Source organism: Hirundo rustica, chromosome 5 (assembly GCF_015227805.2).
Source record: "Hirundo rustica isolate bHirRus1 chromosome 5, bHirRus1.pri.v3, whole genome shotgun sequence".
NCBI lineage: Eukaryota > Metazoa > Chordata > Aves > Passeriformes > Hirundinidae > Hirundo > Hirundo rustica.
In genome coordinates this window covers 5,242,289-5,263,553 of record NC_053454.1, presented here as the reverse complement: position 1 = coordinate 5,263,553, position 21,265 = coordinate 5,242,289, and the positions used below count along the sequence as shown (strand labels likewise).

The following is a 21,265-nucleotide window of genomic DNA, read 5'->3' as shown; positions in this document are numbered from 1 at the left end:
AGAGTTCTAGCAATTCGGGCCATGGAGAGAGACTGAGCTTTGTACTGATGTTTAAACAGGAGACTTAAACAGCAAGAACAAGTGGTTGAAGTCTTGTTTTATTCAGCTGACAAAGTGGCAAATGATTAATGGCAGGTTACAAACATTATTGTTGTTGGATCACAAGCCCACTTGGTAAGATGGGGAAACATTAATTCTTACACAAATTGTAGGGAAGTTTCCTGAAGTTGGTTGTCAGGACAACTCAAAACCAATAAAAATACAACAGATGGTGAAATTAAATACAGTGCAAGGAAACAAGACAGTACCCGTGCTTCGATTTACCTCTTCCAGCCCCTGCCAACAGCTCTGTTTGAACCCTCGGGAGATCACGGCATTTCTCTCTGGCACAGAACAGCTGAACTGCCTCCAAAGCTCCAATCCTAGCTCACTGCACTTGAGTTGTTCCCAACCCCACAGCACTGGCGTACGCCGTCAAGATATCCACAATCTGTTTGGTTTCTAGGGTCATCCGCGCTTCCGTGAGCCAGTCGTGCGCCACCCTCCTCGGCTCTCCTCGTAACTGGTTGACAAATTTGGCCGCCAGCTCCAGGTCTCCGTGTTCGATGCAGTAGGAAGCGTAAGACAGTAACTTAAACGTGTCGAGGTCGTCGGGGCCGAGCTCAGCCGGGGGCTTCAGCTGCTGAGGGTGGAAGAGCAGCAGCGACTGCAGGTAGGACAGGAAGTATTGGTACAGGCTGTTCCTGGTCTCGTCGATCATGGCCACTCGTTTGGCCAGTTTTTGGACCGTGTGGAAGCGCGCTCTGAGGGCCTCCTCGCTGTACACGCCGCGCGTCAGGGACTCCTGCGGGAGAGCTGCTGTTAAGGCTTCCGTGAAGGCGTTGTCGGCGCAGCTGGCTTTGATGGCCTTCACCGCGCTCCCCAGGGGCTCCGTGGGACTGTCCCCCGTGCCCGATCTCATGCAGTATTTGAGCGCTTCCACGGAAAGCCACAGCTGATGGGCCTTCCTGGCCTCCTCCTCCGCTACCGCGTGACCTGCAAGGGAAGCCGAGAAGGGGCTCTCAGTTGGGCACGCGTGCCTTTGAGAACAGCAGCAACAGCCAGCCCCCTCCACCCTCTGCTTTCCAAAGCAGCTGCCTCCTCAGCACGTGCTCTAAAGCAAATCTGTCCCACAGTTCAGAGCCAGAACAAGACAACTATTGGAAGAACCACCTCGAACTTGCTCATCTGTGATTTGCTGGGTGCCCAGCAGTGTGAGCTATATGCCTTAAGCCTGGGTTTAGACACCCAAGTTTGGGCAAAGGGCCTTTGGGGAGCACAGTTTTAGTCCTTAGAGGAAGAGGAATTCAGTGCTCACTCTCGACTGCTTGCTCAATTCCCTTCAGCCTGGCATAGGCAGTGTTTATATCCAAGGTGAAGTTGTCGAGCTGTTCCTGAGTAAGGCGTCTGAACTGCATCTCCTGTTCACTGAGCTTCTCCGATAGGTTCTGAAACACAGTGCAATACAAATGACAGAAACAGCTGCTTAATAATAGTAACTTTATTTTTAAGACACATTTCTATAAATCTGTTGTCCTTGTTAGGGCCAGTGCATACAGTAAATACAATATACCAGTAAGAAACCTTATTGGGGTGAATTTAACAGTTACTGCACTTGCGTCAAAAATTTATCACCTATAGCAAAGGCTTTTCAGACCAATTTGAGCAAAACCTACACATTGAGGCACTCCTCAAGGTAAGCTCGCTTCCCTTCCCAGCCCCCATTTCAGTCCCCTGGAACATGGTTCAGGACTCCTGTCGTATGAAATGCATGCTTTGCAAGGGTTTAAATAGCCCTTTAATTCCCCTGGGGACTCCTCTCCCTTACCTGCTCAAATTCCACCTTTAGATCCTGCTCCTGGATCTTGAGGACGTCTCTGAGGTGGTCGGTGTGGGCAGCAGCCTGGCGCCGGAGCTGGGTGCGCATTTCGCTCTCCATCACCTCTCGCACCTCTTCCACCTGGACACACGAGGGGTGTAATGCACCACTGCTGCTCAGCTGCTTGTCACTCACTGCCACAGCGTCACACCAGCCATTACTGAGGGTACATGTCAGAGCAGTGGCACTGACAGAGCCTGCTTTATCTTAAAGACCTGCTGAGGTCCAGTTTTACAGCTGAGCCTTTTCCTAAAGATGTTAAGGAATAGATTTGTGGTTCACCGTGTGAGTAACTGCTGGTTATTCGGTAGGCACTTAGTGCAGCTATCAAAATAGCATATAAAAGATACAGTAACGTGTCAAATTAAACACTCAAATGCTTTTGGAAGCTGGTTTATAAATGAGCTTCCAAACCAGAGACTTTTCCCTATGTAGCTCTATAATGGCCACACAAGGTCAGATCCAAGAATAAAATTCTCCGTGAGGATGGGGAGGCACTGACACAGACTGCTCAGAGAAGCAGTGGCTGCTCCAACCCCTTCCCAAGATCATGTTGGACGGGGCTTGGAGCAACCTGGTCCAGTAGAAGGTGTCCCTGCCCATGGCAGGAGGGTGGAACAAAGTGATCCTGAAGGTCTCTTCTAACTAAAGTCATTCTAGGATTTATTTTGATCCAGTAATCCTATCCCCAGCAGGAGACAAGTAACTTCACAAGTTGTTCCTTGCACGATTTTACCATTCTAACTTTGCAGCAGTTTCCTTGCTCAAAATCTCCTTTTCATGTTTAGGCTGGGGTCACCCATGTAAAGTCTCCCACTAACCCAGAACATCCCAGTTGTCCCTCTGGGATTTTCCATTAACTCTTCTATGTTCTTTTTGAGCCAAAGATTTAACCAGATGCTTTAGGCCACTTTACCTTCTTCTCCTGTTCTCGTTCAATCTCTTTTTTGTAACGCTCCAGCGCTTTGGCCACGGCTGCCTCAAACGCTTTTTTATCTTCAAGTTTCTGTTTCTCCAGGGCAGTCTCGATGTGCTGCTGCTCGCGCACGCGCTGCTCCGCCAGCTCCTTGTTCAGCTGGTCGATGCGCCGGTGGGCGTGCGCGATCAGGGAGTTCAGGTCATCTGTGGACAACTGCCCAGCTGAAGGAAACACAGGGCATGAGGGAGGGAATGGAAACCACAGGGAAACCTCTGCCGTGCTCCTCTGCCTCCCACTCAAGGGCTCTGGGGCTCCAGGGGGTTATTGAGCTTGTTCTAGGGAAGGTCTCTGAATACTTCAAGCCCCTGACCTGTGCTAATGCCCACCTGAGACCACTGTCTGAAATGTATTTTCATTCCAGGACAGAATTATCTTTGTTTCTTCTAAATTATTCCCAGCTGTAATTTACACTTCCATATCTATGCCACACTCAGAGACTATCAACAGCTCTGTCATTTCTTGGTTTTTACACCTCCACATATTTTCCCCTCTGCCAGCACACAGAGCAGCAGGGGAAGTCACTGTGAGGGACAGACGGAATTACATTTTCTCTTCAACAGTCCTCCAGATCAACTGCTCCTAATCAGATTCCTTACCCTAGATTGTACCTTTCAGGTTTGGCTACTCAGAGGGCAGCACAATTCACAACCACGTTTTACCTGGGAGAAGAGGACCCAAGCTACCCCTGAGAAAGGCTTTATAAAATGCTGCAGCTCATTTTGGCTGCCAGATAAATCACCTGTATGGAAAGCTGGGGCTACTTAGGAAAGCATTCCTGCAGGGTCTAAAGCAAGCAAGATTGCACAGTCCTTCAGTCACCTTGCTGTCAAGTGCTGGACAAAGGACTGGCACAGGAGGACTTGGAGCAGTGGTGCTCATTGTCCAGTGGGAAAGCCGACCAGCAGCACCAAGCTCAGCTGTTGGATGTAACAGTGTTACAAAAAGATCAGTTTGTGGTTTAAGCCAAGTTTGCAAAATGACTGGAAAGGATCCCAAGGTATACCTCAGCCTGAAATGTTCTAGGAATGCCACATTTCACCCTTTGTTGGTAACTGCCTGTAACTTAAAGCCATGCCTCACATGAACATAAAAAAAGACAAAGAGAAGAGAAAACTCAAGGGATGGGAACAAGTGACAGTAACTCACCTAAGTCAGTTATCTCTGCAACAGAAAGAAGTTGGGAAAGTTAATTCACGTTCACTACAGCAAGGCAGTCATGCAAAAGTAAAATAGAAAACTAAGAGCTTATCTACAGTGACTTAAACATGAGACCAAGTCCTTAGGAATTCAGGAAGGACAGTATGTGGAATATAAAAGTCTCTGTATTACAGGCAAGATGGAGCTCAAGACACCCCAACCACTAAAATCACCCTTGGAAACCCACAGATGGACACTTGAATTCAGCCAAAGAAAGGAAGAGAAGTTTGAAGTACGAAAGTGCAACAAGACACTGGAAATTTTAGTCTGTCATTTCTAGATTCTTACAAACAGAAGCAGTTGGTCAAGAAACAAATTCCCAGTGGCAGTGAGAGTCAGGGACCCCAACAAGTCTGTCCCATGTGCTTCAGCAGGTCACAGAGTAAGAAATGGGGCACATGGAAGCTACAAGCAGCTCCCCTTTCCTCCCACAAAAGGGCAGTGATCACAAAACCCAAGATATTATCCTGTGCAAGGAAAGGCAGCTCCATCCCCAGGGAGCCTAAATTAAGTTGTTTTTTTTCTTCAGAACTAATATCACCCCAAAAGCAAACTCCACAAACAATTTGTTAATTTCTAATGTTTTCCCCACATATACTGGGTGTGGGGTTGGCTGTTTTTTAAATGAAAACTAACCATTCCAAAGGTCAAGTGAATTCATTTAGCCAGGAAAATTATTAAAGTCCTCATTCCTAAAGTATAAAGTAGCATTAAGAAAATCTGTTGTAATTCTGCATTGTATTCTTCAAGAGAAATATTAAGGCCGTACAGTTTTTTTTTTTCAAATATAGAAGTTATTACCGCTATAAAAAAAATCTGTAACTTGGAAATAAAGCCTTAACAGCTGCCTCTGAACGCATCAGCTAAAAAAGTCTGAGATCACTTAGTACATTTATGTTAAACCCTGAGTGGAAGTATCTGGAAAGCTCTTTTTTTTAGGGAATTAATATTTTGAACTACCACAGACAGTAATTCTTCCATGGACGTATCACACATGGGTTCTTGCAGAAGCTCATCCACAGTAATGGTGGACACACACAAATCCACCTCCTGCAACTCTACTTTTCTTTAAAATGAAAGCAGTTAAGGTGAGCAAGGGCAGCTCTGACAAGGAGTGTGCAGGGAGCACGACTGGGGGTGAGCTGATTGTTCACTGCTTTTGTGCAGCACTGGCTGTTGCTACAGGTGTGTTACTGTGTCAGTTTAGTTCAGAAATAAAATGCATTGGGGTAGGCAGGGTATGAACAATGAAACCTCTCAGTTTCAGTGATGATGCAGAAAAATTTAGGGAGTTCTTTATCACGCTGTAACAACAGTGTTTTATAAAACCTCTAATCAGAGAGTCAACCAAGTATTTGATTATTGACTGACACAGATTTGACTGAAATCTGGAATGACCTGGCTCCCTTCCTGAAATGCCAGGGAGGGGAAGAGACGTTCATGCAACCAATGTGATATTTATCACACAAAGCTACGTTTTGTGAAACTTCTCATGCAGCACAGATAGAACTAATTCTCTTCATAACACCTGCTATAAATTATTTCATTTAGCTGTGAAATCATTTTCACTTCAGATCAACCAAATACTGTGACGATTTGAAAACTGGGATGCTGGGCATTGAGTGGCCAAGCACTGTAAACCACAGTGCAACAAGCACGAGGTAACTCCTCTCCAGTGGACACTTACTCATCCCCTTCCAGCCAGGCTTCACGTCGGGGGTGATGCTGTCCAGCTCCCGCTGGAACTCCTCTCTGGCTTTAGCCACCAGCTCATGGTACTGAGCCACGATCTTGGCCTCAGACTGTGCTGCCTGAACCTGCAACCAACAAGGATGAGATTGATTTGTTTTTCAAGGCAGGGATTGAAATTGAAGGCACATATAATTTAAAGCCAAGCCCTGGGATACTGGTGCGTATCAACCCCCAGCCCAAACAAGGCCAACTCACTTGGGAGAGCACAAAAACCCAGCCTGTAATATTAAACCTCTCTTACACAATAATTATTTGCTGGAACTATCACTAATCTGTTTTGCCTCACCTGCCCACTCTACCTACACAGCCAGTCTGTAGCTTGGACAGGACCAAGAGTATCTTGAATTCAGTTTATATCTTAAAACATCTCCAGCTCCTTTTCTCTGCTCACAACAGTCATACAGGCCTAGTAAAAGCAATGCCTGTGATTGCTGCCATCCTCAGTGAGTTCTGATCCGGTTATATTCACTCCAAACACACCTGATGAATTACCAGCTCTCCTGCAAGGGATATAAACTTCACCTTTACATTTCTTTCCCAGTCTTCTGAACTGCAAAGTGATTTACCACCAAGTCATTGGAACATGTTGAACTCCTCCCTAACCTTGTGGTGAATTACCTTGGACTCAAGTAGGAAGAATTACAAGTTGCCAACAGAAAGGACTGGCACCACCAAGCCACCTGGAGGCTCTTTCAAGACAGAGTTCAAGTTCTCATGAAGATCTTGCCATGTCTTGATTACTGGCAATATACTGAGCTCAAAGCCTGAGTAGCTACAAGAGGATGGATTTACAATTCACAATGCACTGGAAGTGGCCACAGCTCTGAGCCTGTCTGAGCTCAAGAAGTGTTTGGACAACACTCTCAGGCACAGGTTGGGTTCTTGGGGTGTCCTGTGCAGGACCAGGAGATGGACTCAATGATCCTGATGTGTCCCTTCCAACTCAGCATATTCTGTGATTCTATGAAATACCTCAGCCCCTGCAGAGGATTTGGGAATGGGAACTCTGCACAAGCTGCCAAGGAGCCCCTACTCCAGAGGCAATTATAAACAGTCTGAGGAAGCTTTACCTTTTTCACCACATTGTCCAAGTCCACAATCATATGATGGAGATTTTCTTCTGCAGCAACAATGTGAGGTTTGGCTCCTGCCAGCTGAGACTTCTTGGCCTTCTCGATGGTACCCTTCATCTTCTCTAACTCCTCTCTGAAAAGAGAAGCAGCTGCTAAGTGTAACACAGCCAGGGCTTATCACCCCAAAGAAAATTTACTTTAAGCTGTTGGTATTCACAGGGAGAACTACTGGGTAACTCTACTGGTGCTTCCTATCTACCAACTCTAAGATGCTTTGACTAAGGATTACTTTTTTCCCCACAGCCTAAAACCTAAAGATGTCAGTGTGGCTATTCCATGTAAAATGAGAATTATTTACACTGCAATTAGTACTCAAGATTTAGCTGGAGGGAAGATGGAAGTTCACTGAAAAGAGTTAGTATTAGTAAAACTAGGTCAGAATTAGACAGCAGACATTTCCAGCAGGTAACAGCAGCAAGGAAACATTTTTAATATAGATGGCTTACGCTTGCAGAAGTGTTTTGGACATGGTGACTGGTGGAGATTAATGAAGATGGGAGAGAATTTATAGGGCTCTGTAAAGATAGATTATGGTTTTTTGTAATTAGGAAAGAAATGCTTTCCTCTAGCACAATTGGAAATCAAGGAAAAAGTGAAAAAAATGTTCCTTTTCCAAATCCATTCAAACCAATGGAGGTTTCCAGTGACTTCATCAGAATAAGGAACAAGCTTTAAAATAACTAAATTAAGGAAATAAATAAAAGCAAAGATATCCAGTAGAGCAATAGAGAATGAAAGCTGGTGCATGTGGGGTTTGCATTAGCTTTGTTTTAACAATGAAACCTCAATTACACCTCCCACTAATTTTTAGTCAGCACAGCAACATCAAAGATAAGGGAAGTTTATAATGTGATAGCAACATGCAGCTTCAAGGATGATGTTACTCTCTCAGCCTTAAGAGCATCAAAGGGTTTCCAAATTTATTTCTAACCTCATTACAAGGGCATCTTGGAGATACTGTTTGTCATTTTATTTCTGCTCCTTCAGTGCCTGCAGACCACACTCAGGGCCGATCAACACAGGTCATACAGACCCTCCCTGGGTATGAGCAGTGCTGCCATTCAGAATTCAAGTTTTTCTTAGGCATGTGCTCAGTAAAAAATCTAATTGCTTAAAAGCAAGATTCTGGACACAGGGAACTTCCAAAGGATGCTGCAAGGTTTAACTTTTTCATTACATCTAAAAGAAGCTGGTGATGTAACTGACTCAATAACACAGAGTGCAGTCATGGAGTCATCCTCCAACAGTTTGGCTTGGAAGGGACTTTAAAGATCATCTCATTCCATTCTCTGCCATGGACAGGGACACCTTCCACTGGAACAGGCACTCAGAGCCCCATCCAACCTGGCCTGGAACACTTCCAGGGATGGAGCAGCCACAGCTTCTCTGAGCAAACTGTGCCAGGGCCTCACCACCCTCACAGGGAAGAATTTCTTCCTAAAATTCAATCTAAATCTGCCCTCTGTATTCCCCCTTGTTCTGCCCTTGTAAAAAGTCCCTCTCCAGCTCTCTTGCAGCCCATTTAGGTACTGGGGTGCTTGAAGGTCCCCTCAGAATCTCCTCTTCTCCGGACTAAAGGAGAAGAACCTTACAATAGGTTTATTAATAACAAAATTATTCAACAATAATACTAAAAAGACTGTGGATCTTTTTTTCTTTTTTTTTTTTTTTTTTTTTTTTTTTTGTTTCCATCTTACTTGAACTTACCAGCACTATGTTAGTACCAAGGAGATAAACAAATCCTTAAAGAACAGGACTGTTTCAGACTCTGGTACAGGGAGGACTTTGTGCACAGGCACCCAAGGTCTGCACATGTCAAATTAAAATGCTCATGCTAATGAGTATTAAACCAACTTTCGATTTAGCACAAACAGATCATTCAATACGAACACAGGCGATTCCATACTTTCTAGAAACTCATCTGGTGTTTGCCAGCCCTCACATGAGCAATATAACTTATAACTCCAAGACTTAAATCAAACAACTCACTTGGCTTTCAGAAGGGCCTCAGTAGCTTCATCCACTGCTCTCCTCCGGTCCTTGAGCGCCTCCTCCAGCGTGCGCCACTGGGAGGATTTTTTCCCCCCAGCATCCTGGGAAGCACAAATTCCTCATTAGGGTCCTTACAATCACTGAACAAGAGAGCTACCACTGAGTGGAAGCCTGCAGAGATTCACATGTCGCTGAACGTTTCCCTCAAACTGAGCAGCATTCTTGTGTTTTTCAACAGCACAGCTGGAAGCTTTACAAGTGGTGTTTCTCTTCCAGCATTTTGTTTTGGTTTTGTTTGATTCTTAATGGTTGCTTCCTGAGCCACAACCTTTACTCACACTGAAGAGCTTACATGACAATCACTGTATGGTGCACAATGCATTGGGAAATCTCCTCATGTATTAAAGCACCTTAATACTTTGAAATTGCTTTTAAGCTTAATACTTAAAGTACCATAATACTTTAAAGTTGGCTGATTTTAAATTAAGCTTAGTAATTAAACTTAGAAGCAGTCTCTTAAGGCAGTTATTTTACTAACTACTAGATTAAGTCTCGAATGCTTGGTTGGTTGCCCATGTCCCTGCTAATTGATTAACAACTGAATTTTATCTCTGCTCCAGAACTGAATGGGCTGTGGCAGATCCACACAAACCCCAGCATAAGCACGCCACAAATGTTATCACTTGTACATCCCCCTCCTACTTCCTGACAAGAAACAAACAATCCAGAAACAGGATGTTGGCAAAGGGATTAAGTTCAATGGAATTACCAGGGTGGACACTGTAACCTTCACTAGGTAAAAAGTTTTGGGAAGTAAAATATAATTAATTAAAATACAGTGTGAAAACTACTAATGTCTTAACTTGAATTTTCTTCTTGAAAAAAGAAAATAAAGGAGTTGGGGAAAAAACCCAAAACCCAACAAAATTCAAAATCGAAATTACTGTATTATTTGACTACCACATTTCACAAGTTAAAACTGTGATTAATGTTAAGGCATTGAAAGAAAAGATTCCCAGTTTGTATTTAATTCAGACTGAAGTTTGCTGAACACAATGAAAAAGAAAAAATGTCCCTCACTTGTCCAATTTACCTCAGTATCATCCATGGCCTCCTTCAGTATTTGGGAATGGGCATTCACTGCTTGCACAGCTGACTCCTGGGCAGTGATAGCCTGAAGAGTTACACGAGCAGTTGTCTTTAAGGCTCCTTCTAGAGATGCTGCAAGGGCTGGAAAAGAAGTTAAGTCAATTAACAATAAAGAAAAGACTTTTATAATTAGTAAAATGATATGTTCCAGCCTCTACATCTCTTATTTACTGTGATCCAAAAGAGCTGGTCATGTTGGGAACTCAACAGCCACCTACAGAAGGAAGTCATCAAAAGGCTCTGCTCATTTAGAGGGGGAGTACTGAGGTGCAAGTCTGCACCTACAGCAAAACACCACGCAGTGGAAGACCTCTTCCATGGGACTGCAGGGAGGTGCAGGTATACCCTATGTTCACTTGTTCTAATGGTTCTTAAGAGAAAAGAAGTAAATTTTTGTATCTTCCTTGAAGTCCATTCCAACCTCAAATTCTCCATTATTCTCCAATTCTCAGTTACTCCTGAGTGGATGGAAGAAACTTCACCATCTCTTCCTCTGCCAACTCAACGGAGGGACAACAGCCAAGAGGTGTGTAAGGAGCTTGGGACTATAAAGCCAGTGCAATTCCACAGTTCTGTCCCGTGCAGCACACACAGGAACAGTGACAGTGTGGACTCACCTGACACCTTCTCCTGCTCCTCTTTGTCTTGCTGGGCAAGCCGGGCTGCAACTTCTTCTGGTGGCCGTTCTTTTATAGCATAGGAACCTTCCTGTTGTTTACCTATTCAGAAGTAAACAAAGAGTCAAACTGCTTAAGTGGAGAGTCCAAATTAGTGTATGAGGTTACTTGCAGAGAAGTAACTATCAAAACTGACTTTTGTAGTTGGTATCACTTTGTAGATTTGACTTCTGCTCAAAGCGATGCTGGAACTACTTGAAAAATCTTTATATCCATAATTACAAAGGCCAGTCTCTTAAAGACAAGAGCATGGACCCCTCACATGCATTTGCAGATTTTCCATTGTCTAGTTACAAAATTACACAAGACTCTGAAGTCAAAGGCAAAGCAAGTGAGAAACACTTACAGAGACAAGTTTAAATTTCAAGTGAATCTCTGTTCTTGCTTTTTTCAATTCTCCCCTGGCATGCTTACAGAGCCCAACCAAAACAGCAGAGGATGAGTGAGAAGGCTATGGTGGATCACAATTATATCCTATTCCCTTGCCTACAGCCACCTAAAATGCCTTTAAGAATGAGAATTGAACTAACCAATGTTCTCAAGATCAACAAGTTGCATCTGAACTGAGGCGAGAGCCCAGAGCTCTCAGCCTCAAGCTGCAACAAAACCCACCAGGTCACCTCTGAGTAATGCTGATGTCACTCTGCAGCATGTACTTACCCCTGGCATGCTTTCTATGAAATGTGTTCATAACTAAAAGAATTAATGAAATCTAATCTCATCTGGAAGAGGCCATCATCTCGAGGCTGGTGTCTCTTGTTGAGTTTAACAATAAACACAATTCCTTCACTTGTCCCTGGACATAGATGCAGCGCTGAACAGCAATCACAAAGCCACCAAGAGCAGAGGCAAACCGGAATGTGCCAAGTTCAGTTTGGCACACAGGCAGGCTTTGCTCTTGTGCTCACCCCTAGTGATGTCCCAGGCATCAGTCACAGCTCTCACTGTGTTAAAAATCTATTAACAGATAATGGAAGTTTTCTGCACAAGGCACAGAAACTCACACCTTCCAACAATGACAAATACCAACACAGAAGCAAGAAGGCATGCACGCGAAATTAAGAGGATTTGGGTTTTCTTCATTGCATTCACATGATTTTTTTCACCTTCTTCAGTCTGTATCCCCGGAGCTGGCACCGACATGGCTACCCCTGTTGCAGAGATGATCTGTGCTGCAGCCTTGCCTGCTGTTAAACAGTTGCAGAACACACCAGTTAGTACAGCTGGGGAGACAGGCTCCATCTGCCTGAGAACAGCCCAGAGCATCGTCAGCCAGGGGCCTGCTGAGCTGGTGAGGTGGCTGAAACCAGGAAAAGGGAACCTCACTTCATGGAGACAGGGTGGGATGGCTCCTGTGACTGGAGTGCTGGAATGGAAGGATGAAGGCCCTTTAGGAAGGCTTGGCAGGGGAAACAAGGAGTGCAATCACCCTCTTTGTCAGTGACCAACTGGAGTGCAAGGAGCTCTGCCTGGGGATGGATGAGGAGCCAACCAAGAGTTTATGGGTTAGGATTCAAGGGAGGGCAGGGATAGGTGACATTACACTGGGGGTCTGCTACAGGCTGCCTGAGCAGGATGACAGAGCAGATGAGGCCCTCCACTGAGGAAGCAGTGTTGCTGAATAATGGAAGAGCAAGTGGCATCACCTCCCTGGATTTCTGAAAGTATTTGCCACTGTCTTGGATGACATCCCTATCCCTAAAGTGCAGAGACATGAATCTGATGGATGAACCGCTCCAGAGATAAGGCAATGACTGGATGGTGGCACTCAAAGAGTTGTGGTCAATGGCCCGATGTCCAAGTGGACGCCAGTGGTAAGTGTGTTCCTCAAGGTCAATGTTGGGACCAGGACTGTTTCACATCTTTGTTAGTGACCTGGGCAGTGGGATTGATGCTGATGACATCCAGCTGAGCTGTGCAGTCACATGCTGCAGGGAGGAGATGTTCATCCACAGGGACCTGGAGAGGCTCAAGAGGTGGGACTGTGTGAGCCTCATCACCTTCAACAAGAGCAAACGCAACATCCTGCACCTGGGTCAGGGCAAGCCCAAGCACAAACATAGGCTGGGGGCAGAATGGATCAAGAACAGCCCCCAGGAGAAGGACTTTGGGGTGCTGGTGGATGAGAGGCTCAGTATGACCTCGTCATGTGCACAGGCAGTTCAGAAACCTCCGGTGTCCTGGCTGGATCCCCAGCAGTGCGAGCAGCAGGTCAAGGGAGGTGATTCTGCCCCTCTACTCTGCTCTGGTGCTGCATCCACCCCACATTAGAAGGACATGGACCTGCTGGAACAAGTCCAGAGGAGGCCATGAAGATGCTCAGAGGGCTGGAGCACCTCTGCTATGGAGACAGGCTAGGAAAGCTGGGCATGTTGAGCATGGAGAAGAGAAGGGTCCAGGGAGACCTTCAACTACCTTCCAGTACCTACAAGGGGTTACATGAGAGCTGGAGATGGTCTTCTGACAAGGGCATGGAGTGACAGGAAAAGGGGGAAGGGCTTCATACTGACAGAGGGCAGGGTTAGATCAGACATTAGGAAGAAATTCTTTATTGTGAGGGTGGTGAGGCACTGGACCAGGTTGCCCCATCCCTGGAAGTGCTCAAGGCCAGACTGGACGGACCTCTTGGATCTAGTGGAAAGTGTCCTTGCCTTGGCAGGGGGTCGAAATGAGATGATTTTTAAGCTCCCTTCCCAAGCATTCCATGCTAAGTGCTATAATGTAATACCAGGGATATAAGACTTAATTTTTTCCTCTGTAGAAACATATTAATTTGATATGGATGTTATTATTTCCAGAAGACGATTTCCTGGATAAACAGCAACAAGATATTAGTTACACATACACAGAGCCATTAGCAATAACACAGAAAGACATCACAACTGCTCCTCCCTAAACGAGTTCCATTTGATCTAGCTTTACAGCAGCCCAGTAATTATCCAAAATTAAGTGTCTTGTGCTTGCAAGAGCCTCAGAGTCCAGTACCTGAAGTTCTCTTCCTGCTGAGTCTCATATCTAAACTACACAGGTTAGTCATTATTTATCTTAGATTCCAAATATCCTCCAAATTAAATACATTTCTTAGAAAAAATAGGGGAAAAAATAGCTAAAGCCATTTTAGGCAAATGTTATGACATGGAAAGAAAAAAACCCATTTATTTAAGACAAATACATTTACCTTCAACAATTCAAAGGACAATTTTAATCTACTCTACCACATATGATACAGGAGATCATTAGGTCATTTGCTTCTTTACGGATGACATTCTGTAAATTTACCTCCTTTTTCCTCTGTAGGAGCAGCAACTTCTGGTTTGCCTAGCTGAGATTTGGAAGCAGGCTGTTTAGACTCTTTCATTACTTCTGCTACAGATGAGATCTTCAGTGGACCTTGATGTATCTTGAAAAGTCAGAAGTAAGAAATATCATCAGTTTTTCAAACAGCTTGGATTTCACCAATTCCAGTATAATGGAAAAGATCTTTTCCATATCCAGGTGTCTGTGCCATAAATCTGAGCTTCAAAGTGCAAATGAAAACAGCCAACTAATGTCTTGAGTTGATTTTTAATTCAGAAGGAAACTTTACAGTTTTCACCTCTCCAAAAATGCAGGTAGAATTGTGGCAGTTTTCACTATAAACAAATGTTTATTAACTTATTCATTAAAATCAAATAGTTTCATGCCCCAAATAATCTAAACACTTCTGAGTGTGTTTAAAGCAGAAACTCTAAGTTTGGCTTCACTGATTTCCTTTCGAAAGGCTTCAGATGCTGGTGGTTGGGGCAGATAAACACTCAAACACAGAGTATTGTGACATTTCATTATATTAATCCCTTAATATCCATTGTGGAAAGACACAGGGTAAAAATAAAACCATCTGAGTTAGAGCCATGACTGGGGGGGGTGATAACTCTTCTGATCAATCTGGTTTGCAAAATTCTCTAGCACCTGGGAGGCACCAAGAGCTTGAATGATAACACAAAGTGCAGCTGAAGCAAGAGAGAAAATTTTGTTGACTGATATTCCCTGACTCATGAAGAACAGCTTTCTTAAAATTCTACTTAAAATATTTTGAGTTTCCTGAAGGCCAAATGGCTTCTGAAAGCTCAAAAAAACCATGGCCAGAGCAGATTTTCAGTATTCTTGATTACTAGGAAGTGTTTCCTTTCACATGCAGCATCAGAGAAACTTCCAGGCTTCAATTTCCAGAGTTGTGCCAAAGGCAGTATCAGATTTTCCTTTCTCCAGGGTAGTGCCACTAAGATTTCAAAGTATGATGCTTATGCTTGGCTCTGTACCATTCAAATCTTTACTCATTAAAGACTGTTCTCAGTCCTCTTTAAAAGTTCATTTAGAGTAAGTTTTGTAATTCTGCTATGCCACTAACTACACTAAGCCTCTAGTAAAGCAGTTAAATTCCAGCCTGTCACCTGCCTCTCTCTCTCTCCATTTTATTTCTGAGTATAAGCAGAGCAGCTGTTCAGCTGGGATTCTATTAGATGTTTTTACTGTAAATAAAAATAAGTTTTACAACCCACACCCCATAATGATGAGATGGTAATGGGAAATGTACATGCACCACTTTTGCAGCATCAAGTAGGAACTGAGTTTGTAATTTTTAAACCTTAATTTAAGAAACCTTAAATTTTTCAACTTTTAAAATTCTTAGCACAAAGCAAAATTAATCATTATTTGACACCTAAGTGCAGACACTCTTTAAAAACCAGAGAAGCAAACGTGTGGGGTGAATGGGAGACACTTACTGGTTTCTTTGGCACTGGTGTGCTGGAAGGTGCAGGGCCAAGTGCCATCTCAAAGAGTTTGTCAGAGTAGGGAATGGCCTTCTCCACGCTCTCCCGGAATTGTTTGTCATAGCTGGCATACAGGACGGTTCCACCTATCCCTCCACCCACCAACAGGAGTCCCGCACCAATGACTTTGCCCACAGAAACGCTGAGGAGGAAAGCAGAGTGAAAGGGATGTAAATTCCATTATATGGCAAACATCAAACAGTCTGAGTCTTCAGCTTACAGCTGGGAACCACCACTCTGCCAACAAACCCAGCACCTATTTTAAATCACCTTCACCCCTGCTACAACACTGGTTAGTGACTATCCCGAAGGTAAGACGGCAGCCCACAACTTCCACCACAAATATTGATCATCTTCACCTTCTTCATCGAAATCTGACTGAACCAAACAAGGAACACACCCCATGAGAACAGGAGTTACTCCACACTAAAATCCCACTGCCAGGAGTCTGGAAACCAAGGAGCAGATTCCCTCCTGGTTTCAATGCACTGGCAGAAGCAGCTGCACCCTCCAAACCCCGCTACGTACCCGGACTCTCCGGAGTGGGTGGCATATCCGCGGTGCAGGCGCGACGGACGGAGTGAGGCTCTCACACACCGACTGTTCTGCAGGGGGAGGAGCAGGGTCAGCAGGGAGCACAGTGAAGCATCTCCCACTCAACAGCAGCACTGGGAGGATTTGCTCCACTGCCACAACGTCGATGTGTCCGTAGGAAAGCTCTGACTGGCACCAGAACAGCGACGTTGGGCTCTTTTCTCTAAACACACGGAGAGCTTTCCCACGTGCAGCTTCCAGGTTAAGGGATTTTTATGCAGTCGTTAAATTCTTTGAAAATGAATCAAAAATTTGAAAAATGAAAAGGAACAAACTCTTACCCCAGCCTCTTTCTGCATTTATTTTGCTGATTTATGTGCTGGGCAGTACAACTGGGTTAGTTCCAGATGCGCTTCAATCTCACGCACTAGAGCGGCTCAGTGTGAGCAGGGCAGAACACAACAACAGCTGTTTAAATGCTTAAAACTATTTTTAATTCTTAAGATATACAAGCAATTCTCCTTGAGCTTCCAAACCAAGACCTCTTCTTTAAAATAATTAGTTAATTCCAGACAGACATCAGATTATAATATAAATTAAATTAGTATATGAAGAGTGATATTTTATTATATTCTACTTAACAAAATCCACGTTACCAAGATTTTTATCTTTTCTGAAGGACTGGTTAAGCTACTCTAAGGCTACAGAAGAAAACATACTGTTGGCCCCAGAAGATTTTTCCCCACATGGGAATTACTAACAGGGAAATATAGGACTCATGAGAGATCAAAGTACAAGGCACAAAAAGAACTTTTCCTGCAGTTGAGGTATTTTGCCCAACAGGGAACTTTTTCTTTAAAAAAGATGGGAGATGCTTCACTACAACATAACCCCAGAGGATAAGTTTCTCTATTTCCTTTGCACATGGCAATAATATGCACAACTCTTGTGGTTTAGGTCCTGTCCCTGTCCAACAGCACAGGCAGGAAAAGGCAGGAACACTGCATTCTTATTCTTTCCACAAACGCAGCCAAAACGTTTTTAATTAGTAGCAGGAGCACACGTACAGCAAGAGGAAGCATGGTCCTTTTACCCCCGAGACCTTCAGAAGCCCTCACTGTGGGTGGTTTTCTGGATTGTGATGCATAGACAGGGCAAGAAAACAACAAATATATTCTGCAATGTTTTTGATTTTCTGACTCGACTGCCCGAGAAGCACTTTCTGAGGTTTCACCTCAAGGTGAAGGACCTTTCAAGGGGAATTTCAATAAAAAAAGCCTCGCAAATCATTTTGTCGTCAACTTTTGAACGTGCTCCTAACTCTCAGTATGTCCCTATTACACCAGGAAGCAGAGGAGGAGCAAAATAATCCAGCATTATGTATACAGATCAATACAATAAAATGAGAAGGGAAAAAAACCTGATTTTCTCTCCACCAGTTCAGACTGAATTCCCAGTCCCTTCCAACACTTTGGGATTATGCTATTGTGCCTGGTGCTCCCCTGGAAATAAGCCATCCCTCCTGAGCTCCTGTCAGGTTTTCTGGAGGTTATCCCACCCTGCACCACCATCACTCCCACATCCCTGCTCGGGCTGGACTCACCTTCTGGGCCAGCTCAGCCCTGTCTGTCCCTGTTGGCTAAAATCCCTACTCACACCTGGTGATGGCAAACAACACAGGATCCATCTGGCTCGACGCCTTCAGTAAACATCAGCTCCTGCCCTTGGGATCAGGCAGTGCTCAGGGAGTCACCAAAGCAGAGCAGAACACCTGATTCTCTTAGCTCAGCATTTATGCTTTATTCACCAGGAGGGGTTTTTTGGAGGGATTATTGATTTTAGTCCAGATGCCCTTTGGATTAAATGATCTTTTGAGATCTCTTCCAAGCTGGAATGTTCTAGAATTAGCCAAATCCTCCTTCTATTTATTTTTCATCAAGATGAGAGGAACCAAAACACAGGCCCTCCATCTCTGGGACTCTCACACGTGGAGCAATGGGAAGAGTAATTAAACCCAAAACAAGTCCTCATCAACTCCATCTTTCAAGACACTGCAGCAAATTTCCACAGCTGGCCAGTGGAACAGCAAATGAAAATCTGTAGGTACCCATGTTTTATGAACTGAAGCCCAAGTTCAATTTTTCCTCCCTCATATCCAGATACACTAATAACTCCAAAAATCACTGATTTTTTAAAAAATCATTTTTTAAAGAAGCATTGCTCTCTTTTGGTCACCATAGTAATATTGCTTATAATTGCTCTACCACCATAATTTGGAAACTTGCAGGCAGTTTCTGATCTCCCCTTTGCATAATTTCCAGGAGTTTGTATATTTTCAGACCCCTGTCATTTATTTGTTATAATGCCTCAAAGAATTTTGGAGAAATACATCACACATGCTTTGCTGTACCCTTCAAAAGGCAGAAATACACCACTTTCTGTCCTGCAGGAGACAGGAAATTCTTTGGATGAGGCAGAATGGACACAGCAAGGATGCCCAGAGCATGGGCAGAGCACTGCAGGGCAGCTGTTTCTATTTCTTCCTCCTCCTCCAGTATTTCTATAGGATATTTGTTTCATTCAACTTCTTAAATGCTTATTATTTTACATTAATTATCTACTGTTTCATCACCACAGGAATCACTTTGCAGGGCACATTACACCTTCACTCCAGTTAATATTACGAGCCCCAGTGATATAAGGACATTTAAGGATAGCCATGTGAGCTCACCCTGGCATAGTGCTCAGCACAGAAACAGCATGGCAGAACATCATTAAACAAATTAAATCTGCCTTGCAGGTTTATATTTTATGTGTAACTTCAAATAACCATGGCCAGGACACACCATCCTCTGCTCACTCCGTTCCAGCTAAATCTCTTAGGCATCAGGCTCAAGCATCCTGACCCAGAATTTCTGTAACGTGCGATTCTTGCACTTAAACAGAAAAAGCACATCAGAAAGTTCAGAGAAGGTTTTGTTAAGGCAGAGGTCAGGTACCACAAGGACATCTGACCACAGAACTCTGATTTCCCATCATTCAGGATTTCTGCCAAGTATCACACACTTTTACTAAAAGTTCTATTTGTTTTCACAAAAAACTTCAAGTAAGTTACTTCATGTAAGAGAAAAGTCTCTCTGCAGCACGGCACATGTAGCAGAAAACATTTCTGAAAGTGATGAAGATCCCTCTCTCAAAGCCACTTCAATTTACTTGTTACAAGTTTAGTGATGCTCCAGGCAGAGTTCACAGCAGGAAAGAATGAATAAAGTTTTCCAGTCTCCACCACGAGCTCTCTGGTACAGATAACACACTTCAGAGTCTGCTGTGGCATCTCTGTGTTTGCACAGATCTTAGGGATAAATTCTTCCCTGTGAGGGTGGTGTGGTGGTTACCCAGAGAAACTGTGGATGCCCCATCCTGGAAGTGTCCAAGTCCAGGCTGGACAGGGCTTGGAGCAACCTGGGATGGTGTCCCTGCCCAGGGCAGGGGGTTTGGAACGAGAAAGTCTTAAGGTCCTTTCTAATCTAAACCACTCTGTGACTCTTTCACCAAATATTTAGAGCCTGATGACCAACTTCCAGCTGCAAGGCACCACCCTGGCTGTTCTGGAGCTGTACAGTCATTCCAGACACATTCTGCTAAAGGCTGAGCACATGCAAATAGCCTCAAGTGATAAATATCTGCCAAAGCCTGGTTTCTGTCTTCTCAACTTCCAGATGAAACTTTCCACAGCCAGGCAAACCCAGAGCCTTTTTTCAGTGGGCATCAGGTGACCCAAGGACTCTCCGGTCCTACACAGCAGCAGAGGAAACAGCTGCTGCAGTGGGAAAGGCTGGAACTTTAGACGGAAGAACGTACAGCTTCTCCTTTGCTAAACCGTGTGAACAGAGGGTAGTGAACACTAGGATATTGAAAGCAGGATATAAAAGTGATCTAACCAGATTATTTTTTATCAGGTAGCTGAAACAGAATCCAGGGCCTTGGTAAAGGAGCCACCCTCACCTATAAATCCCTGTGGCTTCCTAAAGTTGGCCTACTGCTTTGGAAACGGCTCCACAGCATATCACGGTCCTTATCTCTGCTGATAAGGAGAGGCAAAGGTCCAGGACACACAGCACGAGTCCCACGGGCACTTCTGCCCTCGGTATCGCGCGCTGAGTCCACTTCGTGTCCCAGCGTGCGGACAGGAGGATCCCCTTACACATGAGCGCCGCCAGCACTCGTGTCCCCACGCTACACACCGGGGCGCGCCGGCCCCGACCCTTCGGGCGGCCGGCCCCAGCACTTCAGGAGGGGCTGCGCGGGAGGCCGCGCCGGGGAAGGCAAGGTCACGTCCTTCCCCGCCGGGGAGCGCGCCTGTCACCCCTCCACGCGCCATCCGCGCGGGGCCGCCGGGCCGTGCGCGTCCCCACCGAGCGCCCGCCGACCCCCGGGCCACGCCCGCGGTTCCCGGCGCTGCCCCAGGGTCTGCCGGGCGCGGCGGAGTGGAGTTGCGGGCCCGGCGTGGCCATGGCGGCCCAGACTACAGCCCCCGGCAAGCAACGCGGTGCACCGTCACCCCGTTAAGGACTACGAGTCCCAGGGAGCCTTGCGGCGATGCCTAATTCGGTCCCGCGCTGCCCTGCCGCGGTGCACGCTGGGACTGCTAGTACAGCGCGCCGACCAGCGCCCGCCCGCAGCCTCCGTTTGGTGGTCGTGGCCGCCCGTCAAAGGCTGCGCAGCCAATCGCGGCCCGCGCGCGCGGAGTCATTCAGCGCGCGCCGAGCCGCGGTCACAGGGATTCCCCCTTTCCCGCAGGCCCGGCCCGGCCGCACCGGTCTCAGGGCTGTTCACAGCGGGCGTGGTTCGCGGAGCTCCCCCAGGGAACGCTCACCTGCTTGGCCGCGGCGAGCCCCGCTCGGCGGCACGCCCGCAGCATGGCTCGGAGCGGCGGCCGGCGCGGCCCGCGGGAAGGCGCCTTGCGCGGGTCCTGCCGGCGCCGCCTCCGCCCCCCCTTCGGCGGGCACTGCGCCTGCGCGGGCGCTCCCGCCCCGCCAGGGGGCGGCCGCGCGTGACGGGTCTCGCGTGGCCAATGGGAAGGCGGGGACTGGCCGCGAGACGCCGGCGGGGGGCGGGGTGGT

General features: G+C 45.7%; 1 protein-coding gene across 4 annotated transcripts; it reads right to left on the bottom strand.

Annotated features, from left to right (window-relative positions):
* Nucleotides 1-82: 82 nt before the first annotated feature.
* Nucleotides 83-21,146, bottom strand: IMMT (inner membrane mitochondrial protein). Of its 4 annotated transcripts, XM_040063593.2 has the most exons (15): nt 21,019-21,146; nt 16,137-16,213; nt 15,561-15,750; nt 14,077-14,197; nt 11,904-11,984; nt 10,738-10,839; nt 10,065-10,201; nt 8,969-9,072; nt 6,917-7,052; nt 5,782-5,911; nt 4,044-4,058; nt 2,835-3,058; nt 1,868-1,999; nt 1,358-1,487; nt 83-1,035 (listed from the first exon to the last, which is right to left on the bottom strand). In XM_040063593.2, the coding sequence occupies exons 1-15, from the start codon at nt 21,061-21,063 to the stop codon at nt 428-430; spliced, it is 2,232 nt and encodes a 743-aa protein (XP_039919527.1). In that variant the 5' UTR covers nt 21,064-21,146; the 3' UTR covers nt 83-427. The 4 variants fall into 4 exon arrangements, with proteins under 4 accessions (XP_039919527.1, XP_039919528.1, XP_039919529.1 ...); XM_040063594.2 differs by lacking the exon at nt 4,044-4,058; XM_040063595.2 differs by lacking the exon at nt 11,904-11,984.
* Nucleotides 21,147-21,265: the final 119 nt, after the last annotated feature.

What these genes read in the sequence shown, in the direction of transcription:
- IMMT (XM_040063593.2), bottom strand. Translation starts at nt 21,063, where the DNA reads ATGCTGCGGGCGTGCCGCCGAGCGGGGCTCGCCGCGGCCAAGCAG. An exon ending in GGAGCAGGAGAAGGTGTCAG is followed by an intron (nt 10,202 to 10,737) that starts GTGAGTCCACAC and finishes CTTCTTTTCCAG; the next exon opens with CCCTTGCAGCATCTCTAGAA. An exon ending in TAAAGGTGGAATTTGAGCAG is followed by an intron (nt 1,488 to 1,867) that starts GTAAGGGAGAGG and finishes ACTGTGTTTCAG; the next exon opens with AACCTATCGGAGAAGCTCAG.